Raw genomic sequence first — 22,788 nt, 5'->3', positions numbered from 1 at the left:
CTGCCTTTGACACTTTGAACACAGCAGCATTTTGCTTTGCTGGTGTAAAATGACGTGTCTCTGTGATTATGGCTGTTATTGTTTACAGTGGGACGTCCTTCGCTGGGAAATTATTGTGACAGAAAATTGATTTTATTTTGTGCATTTTCTTAAGAGTGAAATTAGAGTGATATTAAAGAATCCAAGCTGCTCAGTCTGATTCTCTGTTTTTTGTCCAACCAGATACAATAAATTATTTTGTTTACTGTGACTCATTCTTTAAGGCAAAGCAATAAGATCACCATGGAGTGGTGGACCCTCCACATAAAGCAGGGTTCGGATGTTTTGGTGCCCATTCTCCCCTGGTCCTGGTCCTGTGCTGTTCGCAAGTTACATCACCACAATGAATTCTAAATAAATAAAAATTGTACTTGAATTATATCTTTTTTATCAAAAGGTTGATCTCAGCAGCTCACAAGAAGGTGTTAAGTCATTTAGTTTTCTGGCTGTGGTGTGTATTTAGTAGAGGTGTGCAGAAATATTGAAATATCGATATATCGTATCATGTAATGTGATGATACAGTATCAATATCATCGGCTGCTAGGGCTGGGTATCATTAAGAAGTTGCCGATACGATACATACCTCGATACACAGACCACGATACGATACATATCTCGATACAGTGCACTTTTGATTCGATATGATATTTTTCAAATTGATTTGATACGGTTCAATAAAAAATAAAGGCTAAATTGTGGCTGTGATACTAAAAGGCTTTGTTAACCCTCTTCTTGTGCAAAGTTCATATGAAACACAAACATTTTAATCATCAAAACAGTAAAAATGTCAAATGTGCTGCATAAATGACTTTCCTTTCACTCCATAAGCAACAAAACTGTAGCTTTGTAGCAAAATAATTTAGTAAAACACACTTAAAAATACTCTTGGTGATATATCGATACAGTAGCCCATGATATCGATACTGTATCATCACATTAAATGATACGATATATCGATATTCCGATATTTTTGCACACCCCTATGGGCTGCTGTATCAATATATCGCCAAGAGCTTTTTTGGGGGGGTTTATTTTACTAAATATTTTTGTTACAGTGCTACAGAAATATTAGTATTATTATTTTACAGAATTATTTTGTTACAGTGCTACAGAAATATTAGTATTATTTTACAGAATTATTTTGTTACGGTGCTACAGAAACTTGTTTATGCAGCACATTTGACATTTTTACTGTTTTGATGATTAAAATGTTTGTGTTTCATATGAACTTTGCACAAGAAGAGGGTTAACCAAGACTTTTAGTATCACAGTCATCATTTTGCCTTTATTTTTTCTGAACCGTATTGAATTGATTTGAAATATATCATATCGAATCAAAAGTGCACTGTATCGAGATATGTATTGTATCGTGGTCTGTGTATCGAGGTATGTATTGTATCGGCAACTTCTTAATGATACCCAGCCCTAGCAGCTGATGATATTGATACTGTATCATCACATTACATGATACGATATACGATTTCTTAATAATACCCAGTCCTAGTATTTATCCTGTGATAGAAATTTAGATTGTGGAAAGATTTCTCTCATTCTATCTTTGTGTAAATGAATGTGATTTGTACCTGAGACCAGAGCAGTCATGAACATGTGTAAAGGTTCATCAGACACAACTGTCTCCTCCTTCAGGAAACCTTTTGTTGTCCTCAACTTGTTTGTTCATTTAGCACCAGCCTCTGAAAGCAATGTCACTCTGCTTTGATATGTATGTAACTTGTATTTCTGTATAAATACTCAGAGCTCAAATGCTCTGGGGAGATACGGGGCAGATACTGTGGAGATACTTGGAAGATGGGGCAAGATGTGGTTCAGACATACTGCTGGAGAGAGGCTGGAGCTCTGGTCAGGGCAGGACTAGGCCCTGTCCATATCTGCTGTAACGAGAATATACTTGGGTCAATATTCCAAAAGCTCATCGAGCTTCGTAAATTGATTCATTATTTATCTTCAAGAGATACATAATTTTTTCCACAACAAGCCTTAGCTTCATCTAACCTGAACCTGAAAAAGACTAGAGCTCTTTGGAAACTGTAGGGCTGGAGGCCTTAAATCGTTTAGTTGATTAACTGGTCGATGATGTTGATCAACAGAGAGAGATACTTTATTGATCCTGAGGGAAATTCAAGTTTTTCAGCAACATTTCCAGTGTGCGTCTCAGTGTCCTTTGTGTCTCAGTCAAATGTCTCAGGTCAGTGTAACAGGAGGACTGGTCAGGGAGGGTCAGCAGATCCTGTGGAAGAGCTAAAAGTGTCCCTCCCTCCGCTGTGTCCTGCAGCATCACAGCAGCCTGCAGGAGGCACCAGTGAACACAACAGGAAAGACCTCACTTTTTACAGAACATTCCCTCAAAGTATTTCCTCTGGAAGCTCTTCTGTCTAATGTCTTAAGTTGTAAAAGCCTGTAGCATCTCAGAAGTCCACAGGTATCTCCTAATTATTTATGAGTATTTATATGGAACAGCAGAAAGACAAAATGAGTGAGTTAGTCAAAGATTTGGTATTTATCTAAAAAAGGCAGATTAAACTTATGATTCACAAATTTAATCATCTTTATATAAACACATAGCTTCATTGAATCTCTTTTCTGCATAAACAGTAGTTTGTGCATGAACTCCCCCTGCAGGTGTGGTCTTGTAAGTGTAGTTTGGATTAGATAGAGAGATATTTGATCCAGTTATTTATTTAGTTTTGAGAGCTTTTGCCACACCCCCTTTTAGTCAACTAGTCAGTCCTCTATGTCTTTAGTCCTCTGTGATCTTCTTTAGTCAGTGACAAGCCCTAGAGGTGAGTCCCTCCAGTGGTCCGCTTCAGCAGACACACTTTCTGACTGTACAGTGAGCCAGTAGAATCTAGAGCACCTTAAAAATCACACTTTATAATGAGATGCAGACTCTTCTGATCCTACTTTTATAACACACTGAGTGAAGGTTAAATTAATCCTGATTTTTTTATTTTTATTTTTTCAGCTTGAGTAATGTAATAATCAGAGTTAATATTCAGAGTTAGCGCACCCAACGTTGATGATATTTTCAGACTTGTCCGTACAGTGAAATCCCAGACGCTCATTAGCACACATCACATGGAGAGGTGCTTGTGCTAAATCGAACTGCACTCATGAGGAGGCTGCTGATTGGATGAAGTCAGAGCCACATTGTAACAGTGTGTGGTCTGGGATAAGAGGGCTAAATACAGGTGCACTCCACACATCTGCACAAGTAGCCCTCCAGTCTCCACTGCACTCTGCTCTTCACTCATCACCAAATCACAGGCCAGGCTTTGGCTGCAGAGCTAAAACACTGTGGAGTCACATTGCAGAGTGTATCTGAACGAATAAGACAATATATTTTATGAAAGAATTAGACTTAGACTAGGACAAATGGGAAATGACTTGGACACAGGAGCTCACACATCATAATATAATATAATAACAAAGAGAAAAGATATAATTGATATAAAGTATAAGATACAAAGAGACAGGTGTCAAATAAGACAATTATGTAAATGTATACTGTATGTATGAATAAAAGAGAAAACTCTCTAACTCTTCTATCCACAAATGCACAAACATTTAAATAGTCTGTATTTCTGCTGACATATATTGAATTATATCTGTTAGTGTTGCCATGTTTGTTTTGGTTGATTTGGTGTATTTTAGTTGATTTTGGTGTGTTTTGGTTGATTTGGTCGTTTTGTGTAGTACACATGGGGTAACAAGAACCGATTAATACCTCATGACCAGCTCCTGATCGGCAGTCGTAGGTTGCAAGAATATCAAACCTGTTTGAAATACAGTCGTCTCTCGTGAGGCAGGTGACAGTGTGCGCAGGCGGGTGACAGTGTGAGCAGGCGGGTGGCAGTGTGCGCAGGCGGGTGACAGTGTGTGCAGGCGGGTGGCAGTGTGCGCAGGCGGGTGGCAGTGTGCGCAGGCGGGTGGCAGTGTGCGCAGGCGGGTGGCAGTGTGCGCAGGCGGGTGACAGTGTGCGCAGGCGGGTGACAGTGTGCACAAGGAACGTGACATCCGAGCGTTGTCTCGTATAGTGTGAGCACATGAATCGTGAGCTGTGAACTTTTAACCCCTGTGATTTGGTCTGAATGAAAAAATTGAAAATATCACACAGTGTACATCCGGCATAAGGGAGCGTGACGTTAACCATAACGTATGGCTCTAGTCAAAGGAAGCTCACTGAGGCCGTAGTTATAGTGTCAAATTTTGAGTTATGAATTGATTTATGGGTTTTCCACGCCATTTCATCAAATTTCCAGATAATCTCATGCATCATGTTTTTTTTTTTTAAATGAAAAAATTACCAGCTGGTCCCTTACTATCATGTATCAACCCTGTGAAGTTTTAGTGATTTTTGATCATTACTTTTTAAGTTACAGCTCATTTAGTGAGGGGAGTATGTGTCAATTTACGGGTCCAAAATCGCATAATTTTTTCTCGGTCATTTTCACAGATCGATATCTCCGTAAGTGTCACACACAGAGGGCTGAAATTTTGTAGGCTTGTAGTCCTCTACTCTGTGTTCAAATAACATCTATCAAAAGTTTGTATCTCAACTCATTATCATTTTATATGAACTTAAAAATGAAAAAAAAAAAACTTAAGAGACCCTTAACTTTTTTTGAGAATCAAGATTTCTACTAGGACTGTTAAAAGAAATGACCAAATGTTGAAAATTTAAAATGGGTTATGTGTGAGGGTCCTGTTAAAAACAAGAAATTGCAACATGGTCCGATTTTCACATGTAATTTATGGCATGTGGGTAGTGATAAAAAAAAATTGAATCATTTTTGTTTGAAAGACCAGAAAAAGACCTTTCATATGGCACCAAACATATGTATTTTATGAAGCTCCTTTAATTTTTTATTGTATCTTGAACATTCACATTTGACACAATGACACGAGTATACAGTGACCATGTACTATGTTTTATTCCAACAGCTAAAGCTCCCAAACATGAAGAATGAACAAGAATGAATCAACAGGATGTGTTACAAGATATTTAAAAACCCAGAGCACAGAACATGTATGTCTTCCATCATCATTATTGGTAGGCACATCTTCATAAACCCGCAGTCAGTCCCAAAGCTTTTGGATTTTCTGGCCGAGGTCACAGCAGCATGGACAGTCCCCAAGAGCTTGACCACCAGAATTCTCCTCCACCTGTGGAGGCTTTTGCATCCTGGTGGACTGGTTTTAGATGGTTGAGTTGACCATGTTGACTGGGTTGTGGCCTTGTAACTTGAATCAGGCGCTTCGTCATCTGTGCACTACATTAATTTCTTGGGAGTCGGCTCTTGGTCCCATGGTGATCCAAACATGTACTGGCTCTCCTTAAAATTTTTATTTTTTTTTTACTTTTAAAAAAATGTGCATTTGGAACTATATAGGTTCACCCCAGAATAAAGATGAATATGATTTTTTTATGTGCGATAATTTCCCACATATCCTGCAATTTCCCTTAAATGGACAACCATAGCACTTTCCATTTAAGGCTCCATAAGACTTTATTTACCTGCTCAGGTGATCCCAATATGACAGGGAACTGTGTCCTCACTTCTTGGCTGGTTCCAGATGTTTGCGCACCAAAATCTATTGTAACGTTTGCTTAGTCTTGAACATCAGTGTGTCGTCCACAACTTATGGAAGACAATATCATATTGTTGAACATGACTTGATTGTGCCATATGAAAGGTCTTTTTCTGGTCTTTCAAATAAAAATTATTCAAAAATTTTTCATCACTACCCACTCGCCATAAATTACATGTGAAAATCGGACCATGTTGCATTTTGTTGTTTTTGTGTGATACTTACGGAGATATCGATCTGTGAAAACGGCTGAGAAAAAATGATGGGATTTTGGGCCTGTAAATTGACCCATACTCCCCTCACTAAATGAGCTGTAACTTGAAAAGTAATGATCAAAAATCACTAAACCTTCACAGGGTTGGTACATGATAGTAAGGGACCAGCTCGAGACCAGATGGAAGTGCGTGGGCCATTTGGTGAAATGGTGTGGAATGACCCTAATGGACAAAATAGTGAAATAAGTTGATTAATACAAACCTTTTAAGACCAACATGAGGAGTCTGACAGCAGCAGTTACAGAGAGAGGGCTGATAGTTTCTCTTTACAAGGTGAATTGGAGCCAGAGAGGATGGAGCCAGAAGTGCACCCATGCTCACTTCCTGTTTGGATCGTGGCAGCTAAGCAGGTTAGTTATGTCCATTTATATATAGTACAGTCTATAACACTCACTTCACATGTTCACTTAGAGCCTTTTAAAAATGGAGCATATCCCTCACCCCTTGCAGTGTTTGCTCCATTGTTTTAAAGTTTTTTTAGTTAGCCCCTGTCATGATTTATAAACCTTAATATGGATTTTATTTTTTATTTTTTTCTTTGTTTGTTTTTTTGTACTCTCATTCTGTGGTTGCCATTTGAACATTTTAGTGGAAATTGGGTTTGCTATGAAAGTGGGGCAAAAATCTCTGGGGGAGCTGTGGGGGGGCGGGGCCATTCTTGTATGTGAAAGAGTAACAAAAAGGTTTCAGAATGTTTAAGTTTCCTTGTTTCACCACGCATTGAAGAGACTTTCTCAGTTCTCTAATGATCTGAGGGTGACATACAGTATATTTGTAACCCGATGACACCTGACAGGACAACAAAACAGATCTTTAGTTCTTCATGGGAACTGAGCACTTGTGGAGGCTGTTATTGTCTCCTCAAACTCAATACATAAAGCCTCTGTAGCTGATTTTCATTTATTTTTTATTTTTATTTATTGAATATTTAACCAGGTAAGTCAGTTGAGAACACCTTTTCGTTTGTAATGATGACCTGGCTGAGAGGCACGATAAAACAGCACAAGCAGAAAACACACAATAACCATAACATGAAACCGTGAATAGAAACATGAGACAGTGAAACATTTGCAGATTTAAGATATAAAAATGTTAAAAGCATGATCCTGTAATGTTTAAAAGTCCACAGAGATAAAAATAAGTTAAGTTTCAAAGCCTGTTGAAGGTTGTTCCAGTCACTTGCTGCAGAGAAGTGAAATGAGCAGCGGCCCTAAGCTGTGAGGAGTTATGCCAATTAAACATCTGTAAATGAACAATAAGCAGTGTGTTTGTGCGGGTGTGGAGAGAGGGCCATGGCACCAGGGAGTAAAGTGCACAGTGACTGGTGCTAAACTGTGCACCTGTCACAAAACAGATTTAATGTCTTCAAAACATGAAAAACAGAACTAGTTTATTTTAAACAGTTTGCACAGACCAGAGTTGTCGTTAAATATAACAGCAACACACAATAAAAGGCTTAGTATAAAGAACTAAGTGAGTGTGATGTCACCCATAACACTCATCTTCAGTCAAATGAAGCTCACCTAGTTTATCTGTTATGGGCCGAATTTGGAGCCCAGTTCCACATTAGAAATAGGAATTGATTTACAAATAAAACAGTGAAATAAAAACCTCAGGATCCTGTAGAGCGGGTTAATACAAACATTTTAAGAGTCAAATGAGGAGCCTGACAGCAGCAGTTACAGAGAAACGGGTAATGTTTTTTCAGTACAAATGAAATGGAGCCAGAGTCGATGGAGCCATAAGCACGACCATGCACACTTCCTGTTTGGAACGTGGTGGTTAGTAGGTTAGTTATGTCTAATTCTAATTCACGCTTCCAGATCAGGGGCCATTTCACTAAGTTTGACAAATTCTACAAGTCTCTGAATCTCCAGCTCCTGTGTGGTGACCCTTGACGGTTAGTGCTATTTCTGATTAAGAGTATTTGACCTTTGAACTTTCTCCTTCAGTTTATGAAATAGTGTGTCTCTCTCAGAGCATCACCTGTGTTTCATATTTACTTTATTTACACAAAAGCCCTGATGGTTTCCGTGCCAACGTTCTGCTGCTGCTAGGATACAGTCGCTGTGGAGGGATGCTGCAAACACCATGACAACGCTTCAGGAAGCAACATCCTCTGAAGTGTAAAGACATAATAGCCTAATGTCTGGGATTTAAATTACACTTACGCTGTTTTCAGGGTGTTAAAATGCCATGACTCATTCACTCCACTCATACTGTGCTGCTGAACTCAGGCTTTTGAGAACCATGAAAAATCACAACTGTTGTCAGAGCGATTAACAATTTATAGCAAATTATTAGCCTATATATTTTCAGTGGGGAAAAGTCCTCAAAATATTGCACATTGACGTTTTGCAGCTGATGACATTCAGCACTGCCTGGGGGTGTGATGTTAACTAGGCCCTGCTCTGGCTGAAGCTCTGGTACTCAAGTTAGACTTTAATCTGAGCTTTGTTTTAACACAACACACTGACCAGAAAGAAGTGCCTTAGCTGGAACAGGTGAGCTGATCTGTGCTGTTAAACAAATCCCTCTCACATAAAACGACAGTCACAAGCTCACTGGCATTCTCTTCATGAAAATCAAACTCCTAAACAGGACCATGAATGCACAGACTGATCACAGACTGATGAAAATGTTTAAATCCATTTTGTATTTTGTATTTTTCTAATTTGTGCATTGTGTCACCATGGTAACTGCTAAACATTCTGCCATAGACATACATGAAGAACACCCCCAGCATGATCAGGATCAGTAGGAAGCCCATGTATAGCCTTACCTGCCCTGGGGCTGAATCAGAGAGGCGTGGCTGCTGTGCTGCACCTGCCTGTGCAGCCGCTGCTGAACAATCCCTCAGTGTATGTACATTTCAATATGAAAAAGGAGAACAGTTGCCATAGCGATTAACAATAAAACTATATCTTTTGAATGGGAAAACGTCTTGAAATCCTGAAACCCACGATAACAGGCTGTTTCAAGTGTCTTGCCCAAGGACACAACAACAAAATGCAGTAGTCAAAGTGGAGATTGAACTGCCAACCTGAGCTATTGCTGCACCAGTTCAGTGAAGTGTTTTTCAGTGTAGTTTAAATCCAAGTCATTATACTCCTAATGATAACTAGAATTGGATGGGCCTTTAGAAAAGCATTAAAGCTAAATAAACTATGAGTTGGAATACAGAGTTTGGTGTTCACTGATTAAAAGTGTGATCAGGACGACTCTGGGGCAAACAGAGCAACTTTCACCTCATTTGTTTTATGAGAAAGTTCCCAAGTGACTAATCGTTTTGAACTTTAAAGTGGAATGTTTTCTCCAGCCAGTTTCAGCACATCTTCAGAACTTTTAGAGGTTTTCATGTCATCATATTGTTTTGTTTGAAGGATTATTACACAAACAGTGACGGTGGAGCCCAGATCTACACACTCCAGTTCACATTATAACTACATTATTACATTATTCACATACTGAATACTAGTTGATATTTGTGTGTACATGTGTGCGCGTGTGTGTGTATGCCTGTGTGTACGTGTGTGTGTGTGTATGTGTACATGTGAGGGTGTGCGTGTGTGTGTGCATGCATGTGTGTGTATGCCTGCATGTACATGTGGGTGTGTGCGTGTGTGTGTGTACATGTGTGTGTGTGTGCGCGCGGGTGTGTGTGTACATGTGTGTGTGTGCGTGTGTGTGTGTCTACGTGCGTGTGTGTGTGTGTATGTGTGTGTGCATGTGTGTATGTGCGTGTGTGTGTTTGCGTGCATGTGTGTGTGCATGTACATGTGTGTGCGTGTGTACATGTGTGTGCGTGTGTACGTGTGTGTGTGCACGTGTGTGTGTGTGTGTGTGCGTACGTGTGCACGTGTGTGTGTGTATGTACACTCTCTGTGCAGTAGTGATAAAGAGTACACTGGTGTGTGTCTGACACATGAGCCTCAGTAACTCTGTTTCTATGGAGCAGTTTTATCCATAGAAAGAAAGTCCTGAGTCTAAGAGCAGTTCAACTAAAACCTTACACCCTTACACCTTTACACCATTTCACCCTTACACCCTTACACCCTTACACCCTTACACCCTTACACCCTTACACCCTTACACCCTTACACTCTTATGAAGCAGTGTATAATTACAACAGTGACTCACGGGGCTGCAATCATTTATCACAACAACTGTGACCCTTAAATAAATGTGATTGTATTTGGATCATCATTATCATGATCTGGACTATCCTCACACTCATAGACACTCAAACACACTCAAACACATAATAAAATAATAATCTTTATTTGCAAAAAAAAGTCTCCAATCACAATATTCAATATTATCACAATATTCAGTAAGAGTGTTCAGTATTAAACATTGAAAAGTAACAAGTTCACAACTGACTAATCAAAAATAATGTGTCTGTCTGCATCAGTCTGGGACATGTGTGGTTATTTACTGAAGCATTAATTAAACTAAACCAAAGAGTGTAGTTTTGATCATCATTACTGTGCCACTTAGCAGAGCTTAAAACTTGTTGCTTTTGTAAAATGATTTTTTCTGGAAGTTTCCTGTCCTCATTGTGAACTTACCCTTGTAACTCGTGCTTAATGTGGAGCCTTAGTCCTGGTTTAGTGCTGGTCCAGTCTCTCGCTCTCATTCTGAGCTGAACCTCGTAGACTGACTCTCCTCTCAGCTGGGGGCCCATATCTTCTCAGCTTGACTCCACCACACTGTTCCTCTAAATGAATCCAACATGGCCGCCCCCACACGCCACAAAACCAATTACAAATATGAATGGAGCCGCTGTGACTCGTGCTGTGAGAGAAATGCGGCGGTTTGTCCCTGTAAGCCACAGTTTAGCTGCATTTCACCCACTTTTAAAGCCTTTAAGGCTAATTAACAACAATGGGAGATTCCAGAGCTTGTGTATTTTTGTGTCTTGAGGGTGAGGAACACAGCAGGAGGTCTTCGTGTACTCCTCCTCTTGGTGCAGGAGAGGAGGACTACTCTGTTTACAGAGGGAAAGAATGACAGACTCACACCTCAGTTACCTCAAATGTTCATTCAGATTTGACTCGTTGAGGGTGAGATACAGAGCTTGAAGGGTCAATATTACACAGTTTTCTGATGTTCTGTTGTAGTTTCCTCATCACAAACACACCTGGAGTTGTGTTTGTTTTATTCACATGTTTAACACACAAACCTGCACATTTAGACTTTAGACTTCTTCTCTCTTTTGCATCCACAGACTGAATAAAGAGGTGGACTAAGTGAGTGTGATGTTCACCTGCAGTCAAATGAAGCTCACTGCAGCCTGCAGTTACAGGGCAAATTTTGACTTCCATTTTAGGAACAGGAATTGATTTAAGGACAAAATAGTGAAATGAAAACAGCAGGATCAGGTAGAGGGGATTAATACAAACATTTAAAGACCAAAACAGTCTGACAGCAGCAGTTACAGAGACAGGGAGACATTTTTCTATTCAAAGTGAATTGGCGTCAGAAACAGTCTGTTGTTCCACCGTGTGATGTCATGTGGTAATACAAAAAGTGCTCCACTGTGTTTTGAAAATCCATACACCTTCACTAGAATCATTTGCATGATCTCAGCTCCAGAATGGCCATCTCTACTGAACTAAAGGTAAAAGGAGCTGTTCACTTGAAAACTACACTACACTTCATGACATCACCAGGTGGAACATTTTGAGCTTTGGAGATTTAGACAGACTAATAATAAAGTGTTACTCAAATAGGTGTAAATGAAACAAAACACAACTCCAGCTTTGTTTTTGAGGATTAGAACACGACTTAAAGCTCACAGTTACATTAGAATAATATTGCACTTTTAAGTTTTTTGTTGACAATTTTCTTTCCAATATAACTTTTATGTAAGTGTTTTTTCTTTCTGTTATGTATGATAACATTACAGTGCTAGTTTTTTTGGCACTTACCATTCACTTTTATTGGAGTAAGTAGTCAGGGCATTTTATTTCATTTGTACTTTTTGACTCTATGTATCTTTGTTACAGGAGCAGAACTTGTGTAGCAGCAAACATCAGCTGTGGAATTCCAGCACGCTCTTTTAGGTCTATGGGAAATCAGTAAAGTATCAAGTATACATAACCTTACTTTACATGACTAAAATATCAAGTACACATACTTTACATTACTTAAGTATCAAGTATACATAACATGTACCGATACAGCCTCATGTAAGGCTAGGGTAAGGTTAAATGTTTTTCTAATGTTTTTTCTTTTTTTTTCTTTTTTTTTTTTTTTGTAATTTTAATGCAAAATAGGTAAATTTGCAGCTTTCTGATCAAAAAAGTCTAACTCTACTTCTGTGGCTATAGACTGTATATATAAATGGACACTGGGCATGAACATGTGGGCGCTTCTGGCTCCAACGAGTCTGACTCCAGTTCACTTTGTATTGAAAAACCGTGGCCCCTCTGTCTGTAACTGCTGCTGTCAGACTCCTTATTGTAATATGTTTGTATTAAGCCGCTCTACATGATCCTGCTGCTGCCCCCACGACCCGGCCCCAGATAAGCAGAAGAAAATGGATGGATGGTGGCACCAGATGTGGCAGAAGACCTTCCAGAGGAAACACTTTGAGGGAATGAACCATTTCATCACCAACGGAAACAGCAGAGCGGAGTAAGAGTGAGACCTGCAGGACTCAGAGGAGGGAGAGACACTTTTGGCTCTTCCACAGGATCTGCTGACCCTCCCTGACCAGTCCTCCTGCATTGAGACCTTTGACTGAGACACAATGGACACTGAGACGCTCACTGGAAATGCTGATGCAGCTACACTTGAATTTCCCTTAGGGTCAATAAAGTATCTCTCTCTATTTCGCTATTTTGTTCATTAATCAATTCCTATATCTAATACAGATAGATTGATAGATAGATGAATTCATTTTTCGGCAGCAACAATGATACATAATAATAATAATAATAATAATAATAAATAAAAATAAAAAAATATAAATAATAATAATAATAATAATAATACAGCAGTAATTCAATCCATAGAGCGTCAAAGCTTCAAATTCCCCCCATAACTGCAGCCCAATGAACTTTATTTGACTGGAACTTGAGAGGAGCGGCGGGGTAAACTTTTACCTTTTTTCAAGGATCTGTCTGTGTGATCTTGAGCTGGGCTTGGTCAGGAGTTAGGATTATCTTAGCCTGAAGATTCTCCAGGAGATGAGACATGAGGAGAAGTTGAGAGCAGTTTGCCAGTGTGTTGTAGAGCCTGTACCTCAACAGAAAGTCTTCCTGTCCTTTCACACAGGTTCAGACTGGTCTCTTTGGGTGCTCCTGTTCACAGTTGTTGTGCTTGTTTTGCTAATGAGCACTGTCCAATAAATCAATGGAAGAAATGACTCACTGAGCACGACTGTAAATGTCAGCTAAGTGCTCGCGCTGCAGACGATGGGCTCAGGTAAAACACATTCAAGGTCCATTTTGGAAACGCTTGTGAAAGAATGGCATCTGAGTTGCAAGCACTCCCCTCACAGCAGGAGGGTTCCATTTTGAGTTGGGTCTTTATGTGAGTTTGCATGTTCTTTCTGTGTCTGTGTTGGTTTCTTCCTGTGATGTGTTGCAATTTGTTAGAAATAGTGGATTTAAAGGTGTACTGTGTAACTTTTCTGGTGGAGGGTCAATCAAATGCTTTTTTTTTTGCTTTGTCTGGAATGTTCCACAATATGGCATTAAACCTTTCTATCTTCATGGAGACCAAACCAGACAAAGTTATAGGTCAGATCTGTGGAGAGGTGACCCCACTCACAGTCAGAATGTCTGTTTTTGTAGGTATTTTTTGAGCAGTAAAACCACCTGTAATTGGATAAATGTAAAATAGAGCTGTTTAATGCTTGGTTCTTTTTCCAGATTGGACAGGGCATCTAGGAGTTTGCATATTCTTAAAACAAGTGCACAGGTGTCACGTTGTCATCTAAACGTGTGTGCTTGTTTTGTATTGTTTTAAACTCCTGGATTCTAAAATGTGTTTGTGTTTGAGAGCTCGTGTGGACTCTTTCTCTTTAATTACACCAGTGAAGGAGCAGCCTGTGACAGCGGCGTTCAGCAAGATAAAGATTTGTCTCCTCCGGCTCCTTTAATAATTACAGTCATTAGGCAACACAATGGAGCCGGTCTGTGCTCATTCTAATGTGAAATGAAGAGTGTGACAGGCGTACACACTCGCAGAGCTGGACGATGACATCACAGTCTGTGCGCTTCAGGCTTCAAGTGCAAATGACCCAGGGTTTGGATCATTCTCAAATTCTGACTTGATTTGGTGGATAATACATGTTGTAAAAATAAATGATAGTTTTACACAATCAATCAAGAAGCAATTTGTGAAGAAAAGTTGAAAAACATGTTGAAAACAAGCGCAATCAGAGACAGCAACCTGGTCCCCCATGAGGCATCGGTGGGGTCAGTTCATCACCACAGAAGGAGTTTATGAGGAGCTCATACCCTGGTTATGTGTGTGTCAACTTGTGTGATGATTGGGTGAATATTTTAGGCCACAGATGGTTCAGAAATTGACAAAATTGCTGATCTTTTATAATGGCGTGACCTTTCAATTGACCCGTGTGACTTCAAATCGTCACCAATTTTTTATTTTTTTGCAGCATCGGGCACAGGGGCTTGACCCACGTACCAAATTTGATGACAATCGGTCCATAAATGGCGGAATTATCGCGGGTGGACAGACACACAGACAAAACCTGGTCAACCCTTCGGGGACCAGGTAATTACAGGAAGATGTTGTTAATATGATGAAGTGAGATTCAGGAGCAGAACCACGCCTCAGCCGCCCTCTCCTCTCACCAGCGAACCACAACTCACCTCGACCACACCTCGAATTTCCCAGAAGCCTATATGTAGCAGCCTTTCCCATCATCCCATTTTGTCTCGGCGAACTCGACCCCACCCTCCCATCCCCTATTTTGTCTTTCAGTCATAAGACCCCTACAAGGGGGGTCCTGTTCCTGCTGGGCCAATTGAAGATTGAGACAGAGCCCCCACCCATAGTCTCAACCAGCCATCTCTGCTCCGCCTCATACATTATCAATAAACTTCTTCGCACTATGTATTTGTTGGTGTGGTCCTAGCTAGTGAATTCTATTTTAAAGCACTCCATGTTGATGACATGACAGTGCAGGGAGAGATCTGCTCTCTCAAACATTACGCACAATTTGAAACAGTTTTTCAGATACTTTAAAGTGCACTGTGTAACTTTTCTGGTAAGAGTCTAACACTTGGTTGTGTCCGTAGAGATAAGGAGATTGTTTTCCCTGGAAAGTACCTCAGTGTGGCATTAAATTCCATTATTCCAGGTGTTTTTTCCAATAAAACTGACCTTGAATAAGAAGCATTCTACTGTCAGCGGTCCGCCTCTCCACAGATCTGACCTGTAAATTGGCAGAGTGCTTGTCTCTTGGAAATAGATCAGTTTAATACCACAGGGTGAAAAATTCCAGGCAAAGCAACACAATCTGATCTGAAAGTTCCACAGTGCATCTTTAAACAAGTGTTTCAACAAAGTAAATGTGTTTTGTCAGATTCAAATCTCTGTACATTAGAGAAGTTGCAGACCAGTGCCAGGTAAAAGTTATGGAACTGAGCAATTTGTACATTTCTTTTGGTAAAATCTTTAATATAATGAATTTAACTTTTTAGTCAAAAGAATTTTTCAACCTGTCAGAGGCACTTTAATGCGCATTTGACAGATTTATATATTATTATCATAATCATATAATCATCATCATCATCATCGTTCTCTAAATGTTCAATTAAGGAATTTTATATTTTAAATCATTTTAGAGGGGTCATTTTGAGTTGTTTATCGGCTGAATAATAAAACAAACAAACAAAAAACAGCACAAATCATAGTTGCAGCTTATTTGTCGCATGAAAGTCACCTCTCCAGTGACTTGTCACTTGGTTTGTGCTGGTGGACAGAGTCTGTGCTAAAGATTCATCACAACAGATTTTGTGAAGAAAAGTGCAGGACGTAGCACTGAGTGTCTTCAACTGTCACCAGTTCCACCCAAAATACAGAGACAGTTTATACACAAGGAAGAAAGTAACATTATAAACTGCCACCAAAAATATAAAACTAGAAAAGACTAGGCAAACTTCTTAGTAAAATCTTAAATCTAATGATGTTAACTATGTTTAGTGGAATTAGTCTAACCACTCGTGTGCACTTCAAAGCCCCACATGCACCACCTCATCCAACTATTTGACTCAAATAAAAGCATTTATTTCATAATTACTCTTTTTATTTCAGGAATAACCATCGAAACATGTGCTTTTACAATGAGCCTCTCCACAAACCTGACTTGTCACTTGGCCTGGTACAGCAGCTTGTTGTTTTGTTAGAGATGTTCTCACTTGGACTTAAATATTCCACACTATTGCATTAAACATATTTATGTTTGTATTTCACTTTTGTGGTGGGGTCAATGCAGTTCACCTGTACCAATATCATATAATATTAATAATGTCAAAATATATTTGAATGTATTCATTTGCAGTACATCCCAAAGCTGAAGACAGCTGTCACAGTCACAGCTGAAGAGCTGCACATGTTCCTTGGGTCAGAAAGAGTTAGGCCAAAGTCACACAAGACACTGGGCTTAGTCCATTTCTACAGTTTGTAGAGTCTATGGTTTAGAGACTAAAGTGAAAAAATACATTGCACACTCAGATGACCCATGTCCAAAAGCATTTTTATTTTCAAAATAACATTTTGGCAAAAAAAAAAACTTGGACCACAGCACACAGTCAGACTAAACAGAGAGAGAAACATGCAGTGGGCGCCCTCTGCTGGAGAACAATGTCCTACGTCTCAATGTTCATGCGAAACACAAACTCCCTGCTCAGTAGAATGGACTCGAAAAGAAACCTCATGCTCGAATAAAAGATTCAGATAAACAGAAATCTCTTTATTATTGTTATTGCCATGTCTTTTATAAAAACTAACTTCACTACAAATACTCAGCTAACAGGAGATCAAAAAAATGTAAAATTGTGAAATTTGTGAAGCTAATTAATTTGATTAATATTTTGTCAAACATTACACAAGGAAATTTGAAATTCATCTGATCCCATTTACAAGCAAGCAAGGGTCATTTCATGAAAACTCATTTCGTAAATTAAAAAAAACCAACAACCTTAGACTTAAATTGAATAACAACATGTTGCATTCACAGGTCTTATAATGCACAAAATTAACTCCTGTGCTTTAAATTATGTTTTGTTTCATTGTTTAATCCTTTTATTTACTCTGTCATCTCCAATGCTCAAAATGCTCTGTTCCACCTTGTGATGTCATGTAGAGATGAGGAAACATTTTTAACATTCATCAGAGAATACAGGTTCTTTAAGTAAGACATTCAACATTCAACAAATACCTCAAAGGCAAAATAAAAGTGAATCACTTTTTTGATTACTGCATCAAATCAGATTTAAATCTAACTCATAGAAATATCCTGAGGTCAGACTGAAAGTGTAATCATATTTCAGAGTAGTTTTAGTTTAAAGTTTTTTAAGCTGAACAAAATGTGCACTGTCTCCATACTGAAGCCCGACTCCAGCGTACAGCGGCTGAGTGAAGGTGGCCTGGACTCTGTGGATCAGTGTCATAGTATCACTGGACACACTATAGAACGAGAGCACCCCCGCAGACTGGTCCAGGTAAACCCCGACTCGAGAAGACCTCAGACCTGAGACCCTGCATCTGGTATTGTTAAACCAAAAGAAACATTTTTTTCTGTCTATTTCTAAGGACCAAGATTTATTATCATATCCAAATACTCCAGACCCTGAGGTTCTTTTCTTGTATGAAATAGCTATTGTAGGAGTTCCCCTCACCAGCACCTCCCAGTAAGAGCGCCCTCTCAGCTCTTCTCTGCTCAGGACCTGACTCACAACATATTCCTCCACTTCATGCTGTGGTTTCCTCTTATGAGTTACTGTTCTGTTCCCCTCTGACACTGACAGCCAGTTTGTCTTTAGGTCCAGTGTAATGTCCTTTGCATATTTTAAGAACTGTTTTCGGGTGCTGGGTGCAGATGGAGGCAGTGAGTCGTCAGGTTCTGATAGTAAAGCCTCAACGTCAATATCTGTGAATATGTCTGGTTCTGCAGAGATGTATTGCAGAGGGTTTGGCAGTTGGAACTCACTCACAGAGAGCTGGAGTTTGTCTTTGAGCTCCGATACAGCTCTGGTCACCTCCTCAAAGAAGTGTTTGTGTCCTGTCTGGACCCTGGTCCCTGTCCTCTCTGTGGGCAGTGAGAGGCAGTGCAGGATAAACTGGTTGTGATCTGAGTTGTTGGACAGTTCCTCCAGCTCTGAGAGGCTCTTCCTCAGCTCTGTGGCCTCCTGCTGCAGCTGGTCCTGGAGCTCTTGAACTCGGCTCAGTTGAATTTTCTCCTGAGTTAGAATCTGCTGCTCCACTTCAGAGCGTCTTTTGTCCAGGAGAAGAGCTATCTCTCTGAACATGTCCCCACTGCGCTGCACAGCTCTCTGTGCAGAGCTGCTGATGTCCTGGGCCTCCTGTTGGAGCATCTGGAGGTCTGCATCTTTGTCCTGGAGGTTCTGGAGGACCAGGTCCTTCTTGGCGTCCTGCTCTGCCTGTCTCCGAGCCCTCTCTGCTGCACAGGACACTACATCGTGACCCTTGTGATGGTCCACAGAGCAGAGGAAGCAGAGGAGCTGCTGGTCTGTGCGGCAGAACAACTCCATCACTTTGTTGTGTCCCTGGCAGATGTTTTCCTGGAGTTTGTGGGACGGCGTCACCAGCTGGTGCCTCTGCAGCATTGCCACAGTGTGGTGAGGCTGGAGGTGCACCTCACAGTAAGAGACCACACACTGTAGACAAGACTTGATGGCCTTCAGCTTCCTCTCTCCAGAGCACACATCACACGCCACGTCCTGGGGTCCAGCACATTGGTCAGCAGGGGACGCTATCTTCTTCAACTGCTCCACTAACGCTGATAAGATGATGTTTTTGCCAAGGACAGGCCTAGAACGGTATTTTTTCCTGCACTCTGGACATCTAAAGTTCACCTGTTGATCCCAGTAGTTCTGAATGCAGCTCTTACAGAAGCTGTGTCCACAGGGAATAGTCACCGGCTCCTTCAGTAAATCCAAACAGATGGGACACGTTAAGGTCTCCATGTCGAGGACTTTATCTGCCATGGCTCTCTCGATCTGACTGAGCTGTTTCCCTTTGACACAAATCAAACTTATGCTCTGGCTCAGGCACCGCCCTCTGAGGAAACAGGAAGTACAGACGTGTAGAGTTTAACTGTGAGCAGGGATGATACACACTCTTTAATCACTTGACTAATGCTTAAGCCATAAACCTAGTTTCCCCTCATACAGTTTTATAGTTCAGCTTCAACTAGCCTATCCTTACATTTAATCAAAGGCTCAAACTAAAATGACTTTACAACACACTTTTTCTCTTTAGATATCAGTTGTTATTTTTGATTATTGAAATGATTTGAATACTACACTTCTTATATGTTTATTGTGTCGCTATAGAAGGAAAAGGACAAGTTCTTCTCATGTAAAGTCACAAGGGTAAAGTCCAGAGGTGACTCACTGTTAGTGGGCGTGTTATTGGTTTATTCAGACTGTTTATCTCACTTTTTATGGAGTTCAGAAACTGCTGGGTCCATGGAAGTGAAAAGTTAAAATCACTCTACGGAACATTCTCCGTGGACAAATAAATAATGAAAAAACATCCTTGGTCTTTGGAGTATGTTGTCACAATGTTGATGGTGTAGATGAGTTGTCATTACAGCCAGAGGAACCACCTTTCCAAAGAGACAAGCACGAGGAGGCTCATCCAGGCCAAACAGAGTCAGGTTTGTGGAGATGCAAGCCCACTTACAGTAAGGACACATGTTTCAGTGCACTAAAAACAAAACCATTAGGGGAAAATGTTTGCCTAAATTGTGAGATGTTGTAATCTTTAAATCAGAGTCATGCCAAATGTATTGATAGTGTACATTTATAACACTTAAACAGGGAAATTAACAGTAATAAAGGTAGAGTTAAAATATAAAACATAGTAAAACACAAGGAAGTATAATACCAAGATGTCTTTGTGTGTAACTCTCAGACAGTACACTTTGCTGGGAATGTGGGACAAGATAAATGAACGCTGTTAAAAGGGACGCGTTACATTCTGTGTACACCAACAACTTAGTATTTCTGGTGTACTGACAATTTGTGCTAAGAAACTTATTTAAACTCACTAAAGCCAAACATGAAAAGACCACTGAGGCACTGTCTCTAAGGTTTCATGTAGCAAAAAGCAACAAAAGTCCAAAGAAGAAAATGTTTTTGAGCTGATTTATTCACAAACATGGAGCAAACTCACAAGTAGATTTTCTGTTACAGCTGCAGTTTTCCACCTTCACCTTCTTAAATGCAAATAAACCCTGTGACCCAAGACATGGTAAAATCTGACAATTACCAAATTAAATTAGCAGAAATAATGTAAACACTGAATAATAAATCTATGCTAAATAAAGACAATAACCACAATTTTACCTTAGCAAAAAATATGTATATAAACCTCGCAAAAACATAGTCTAGATTTTAATTGAACATAAATAAATCAAGACAGATAGCTCCAATAGTGTTCAAATAAAACAGCAGATTCTGGTTGGCCCAAACTTAATTTCAGCCTTTGTCAAAGTTGTAAACCAGAAAATCTGTGAATTTTACTGTGCAGGCCTCTTATGACAGTCTCTATTATGTTTAGTTCTGACCTAGGACGACTTGTGATAGATACACTGGCACAAATTTACTGAAACACATTTCCAGTTTGTGGATTTGAGTTCACAAATCAGTCAAATTGTAGTCTTCCTCTTCTTCTTTTTCTCTTTCTTCCATAGTAAACATGAGCGGATTTGTACTAATAAAAGCAGGATTTATAATTACTGTATCTCCACAAGTGTTAAGCCCTACTCCAGCGTACAGGGGCTGAGTGAAGCTGGTGTGGACTGTGTGGAGCAGGTTCATCGTGTGATCTGTTTCAGACACACTGTAAAAGCAGAGTGTCCCTGCACAGTGGTCCAGGTAAACCCCAATTAGAGACGATGTTTGACCTGTGACTTCGGTCTGGACCGAGTTATGACAAAATGTATATTTATTGTTCTCCCGCCTTAAAGCCCAGGATTTGTCATTCCATCCAAATGCACAGCTAACAGCACTCCCGTCTCTCTCGATGTCTTTGTATGTAACAGCTACACACACCCACTTGGCCTCACTCACATCCACCTCCCAGTAGGAGCGCTCAGTCGTCCCACATGTGCTCGTAACCTGACCCCAGTATGTGAATCGCTCTGGATCATCCTGGTACTGCACTGGTTCCCTCACAAATGTTACTCTTCTACTGTTTTCCTCTGACAGACACAGCAGAGAATTTGCAGTTTTTGGGTCCATTTCAGTCGGTTTTCTGAAAGGCAACAAGTGGTCCAGCCTGGTGGTGGGCATAGATGGAGGCAGTGAGCTAGTAGCTTCCTCAGATCCTGCCAGTTTAAACTGCCTTAACACAAGCTGCAGTTTCTCTGTGAGTGCTATCACAGATCTAGGTATGTTCTCAAAGATGCATCGATGTCCTGTCTGGACCCTGGTCCCTGTCCTCTCTGTGGGCAGTGAGAGGCACTGCAGGATAAACTGGTTGTGATCCAGGTTGTTGGACAGTTCCTCCAGCTCTGAGAGGCTCTTCCTCAGCTCTGTGGCCTCCTGCTGCAGCTGGTCCTGGAGCTCTTGGACTCTCAGTTGGATTTTCTCCTGAGTCAGAATCTGCTGCTCCACTTCAGAGCGTCTTTTGTTCAGGAGAAGAGCTATCTCTCTGAACATGTCCCCGCTGCGCTGCACAGCTCTCTGTGCAGAGCTGCTGATGTCCTGGGCCTCCTGTTGGAGCGTCTGGAGGTCTGCATCTTTGTCCTGGAGGCCCTGAAGGAGCCGGTCCTTCTTGGCGTCCTGCTCTGCCTGTCTCCGAGCCCTCTCTGCTGCACAGGACACTACGTCGTGACCCTTGTGATGGTCCACAGAGCAGAGGAAGCAGAGGAGCTGCTGGTCTGTGCGGCAGAACAACTCCATCACTTTGTTGTGTTCCTGGCAGATGTTTTCCTGGAGTTTGTGTGACGGCGCCACCAGCTGGTGCCTCTGCAGCATTGCCACAGTGTGGTGAGGCTGGAGGTGCACCTCACAGTAAGAGACCACACACTGTAGACAAGACTTGATGGCCTTCAGCTTCCTCTCTCCAGAGCACACATCACACGCCACGTCCTGGGGCCCAGCGCAGTGGTCAGCAGGGGGCGCTGTCCTCAACTGCTCCACTAAATCAGCCAACATAATATTTTTCTTCAGGACGGGCCTAGTTCTGTATCTCTTTCGGCACTGTGGGCAACAGTGTCTCTCCCGCTCTTCAGGCCAGCATTTCTGAATGCAGCTCTTACAGAAGCTGTGTCCACAGGGAACAGCCACCGGATTCTTCAGTAAATCCAAACAGATCGGACATGTTAAGGTTTCCCTTCTGAGCACTTTGTCTGCCATCGCTCCCTCGATAATGACTAATGACAATAACTGTTTCTGTTTCTGTTCGGGTGTAGCCGCACCCTCCATTTGCGGAAGTACATTTATTATTATATTATTATTATTTATATTTTTGTATTTAAAAAATCAAATATTGAGCGTTAAAGTTTCCGAAACAGATTTTAAATAAAATTATAATTATCTTGTGGTCATTAGTTACCACGGAGCTGATTATCCCCAAGCTTTCGAACTTTTTTTTTTTTTTTTTTTTTGTCACTATGTAAATATCTTA

The 22,788-nt window shown here is 40.6% G+C and overlaps 2 protein-coding genes across 2 annotated transcripts; both read right to left on the bottom strand.

Annotated features, from left to right (window-relative positions):
- Positions 1-16,713: 16,713 nt before the first annotated feature.
- LOC110155095 (tripartite motif-containing protein 16-like) lies at positions 16,714-19,198 on the bottom strand. The gene has a single exon (XM_055156024.1). It carries the CDS (start codon positions 19,134-19,136, stop codon positions 17,472-17,474), a length of 1,665 nt encoding a protein of 554 aa, XP_055011999.1. The 5' UTR covers positions 19,137-19,198; the 3' UTR covers positions 16,714-17,471.
- A 1,088-nt stretch (positions 19,199-20,286) lies between these two features.
- LOC110155082 (E3 ubiquitin/ISG15 ligase TRIM25-like) lies at positions 20,287-22,601 on the bottom strand. The gene has a single exon (XM_055156023.1). The coding sequence runs from the start codon at positions 22,584-22,586 to the stop codon at positions 20,793-20,795; it is 1,794 nt and encodes a 597-aa protein (XP_055011998.1). The 5' UTR covers positions 22,587-22,601; the 3' UTR covers positions 20,287-20,792.
- Positions 22,602-22,788: the final 187 nt, after the last annotated feature.

The sequence above is a fragment of the Boleophthalmus pectinirostris genome, unplaced genomic scaffold, assembly GCF_026225935.1.
Source record: "Boleophthalmus pectinirostris isolate CB_2022bp ecotype Guang Dong unplaced genomic scaffold, ASM2622593v1 HiC_scaffold_2, whole genome shotgun sequence".
Classification (NCBI taxonomy): domain Eukaryota; kingdom Metazoa; phylum Chordata; class Actinopteri; order Gobiiformes; family Gobiidae; genus Boleophthalmus; species Boleophthalmus pectinirostris.
Note: the sequence above shows the minus strand (reverse complement) of the source record. Positions and strands in the feature narration are given on the sequence as shown.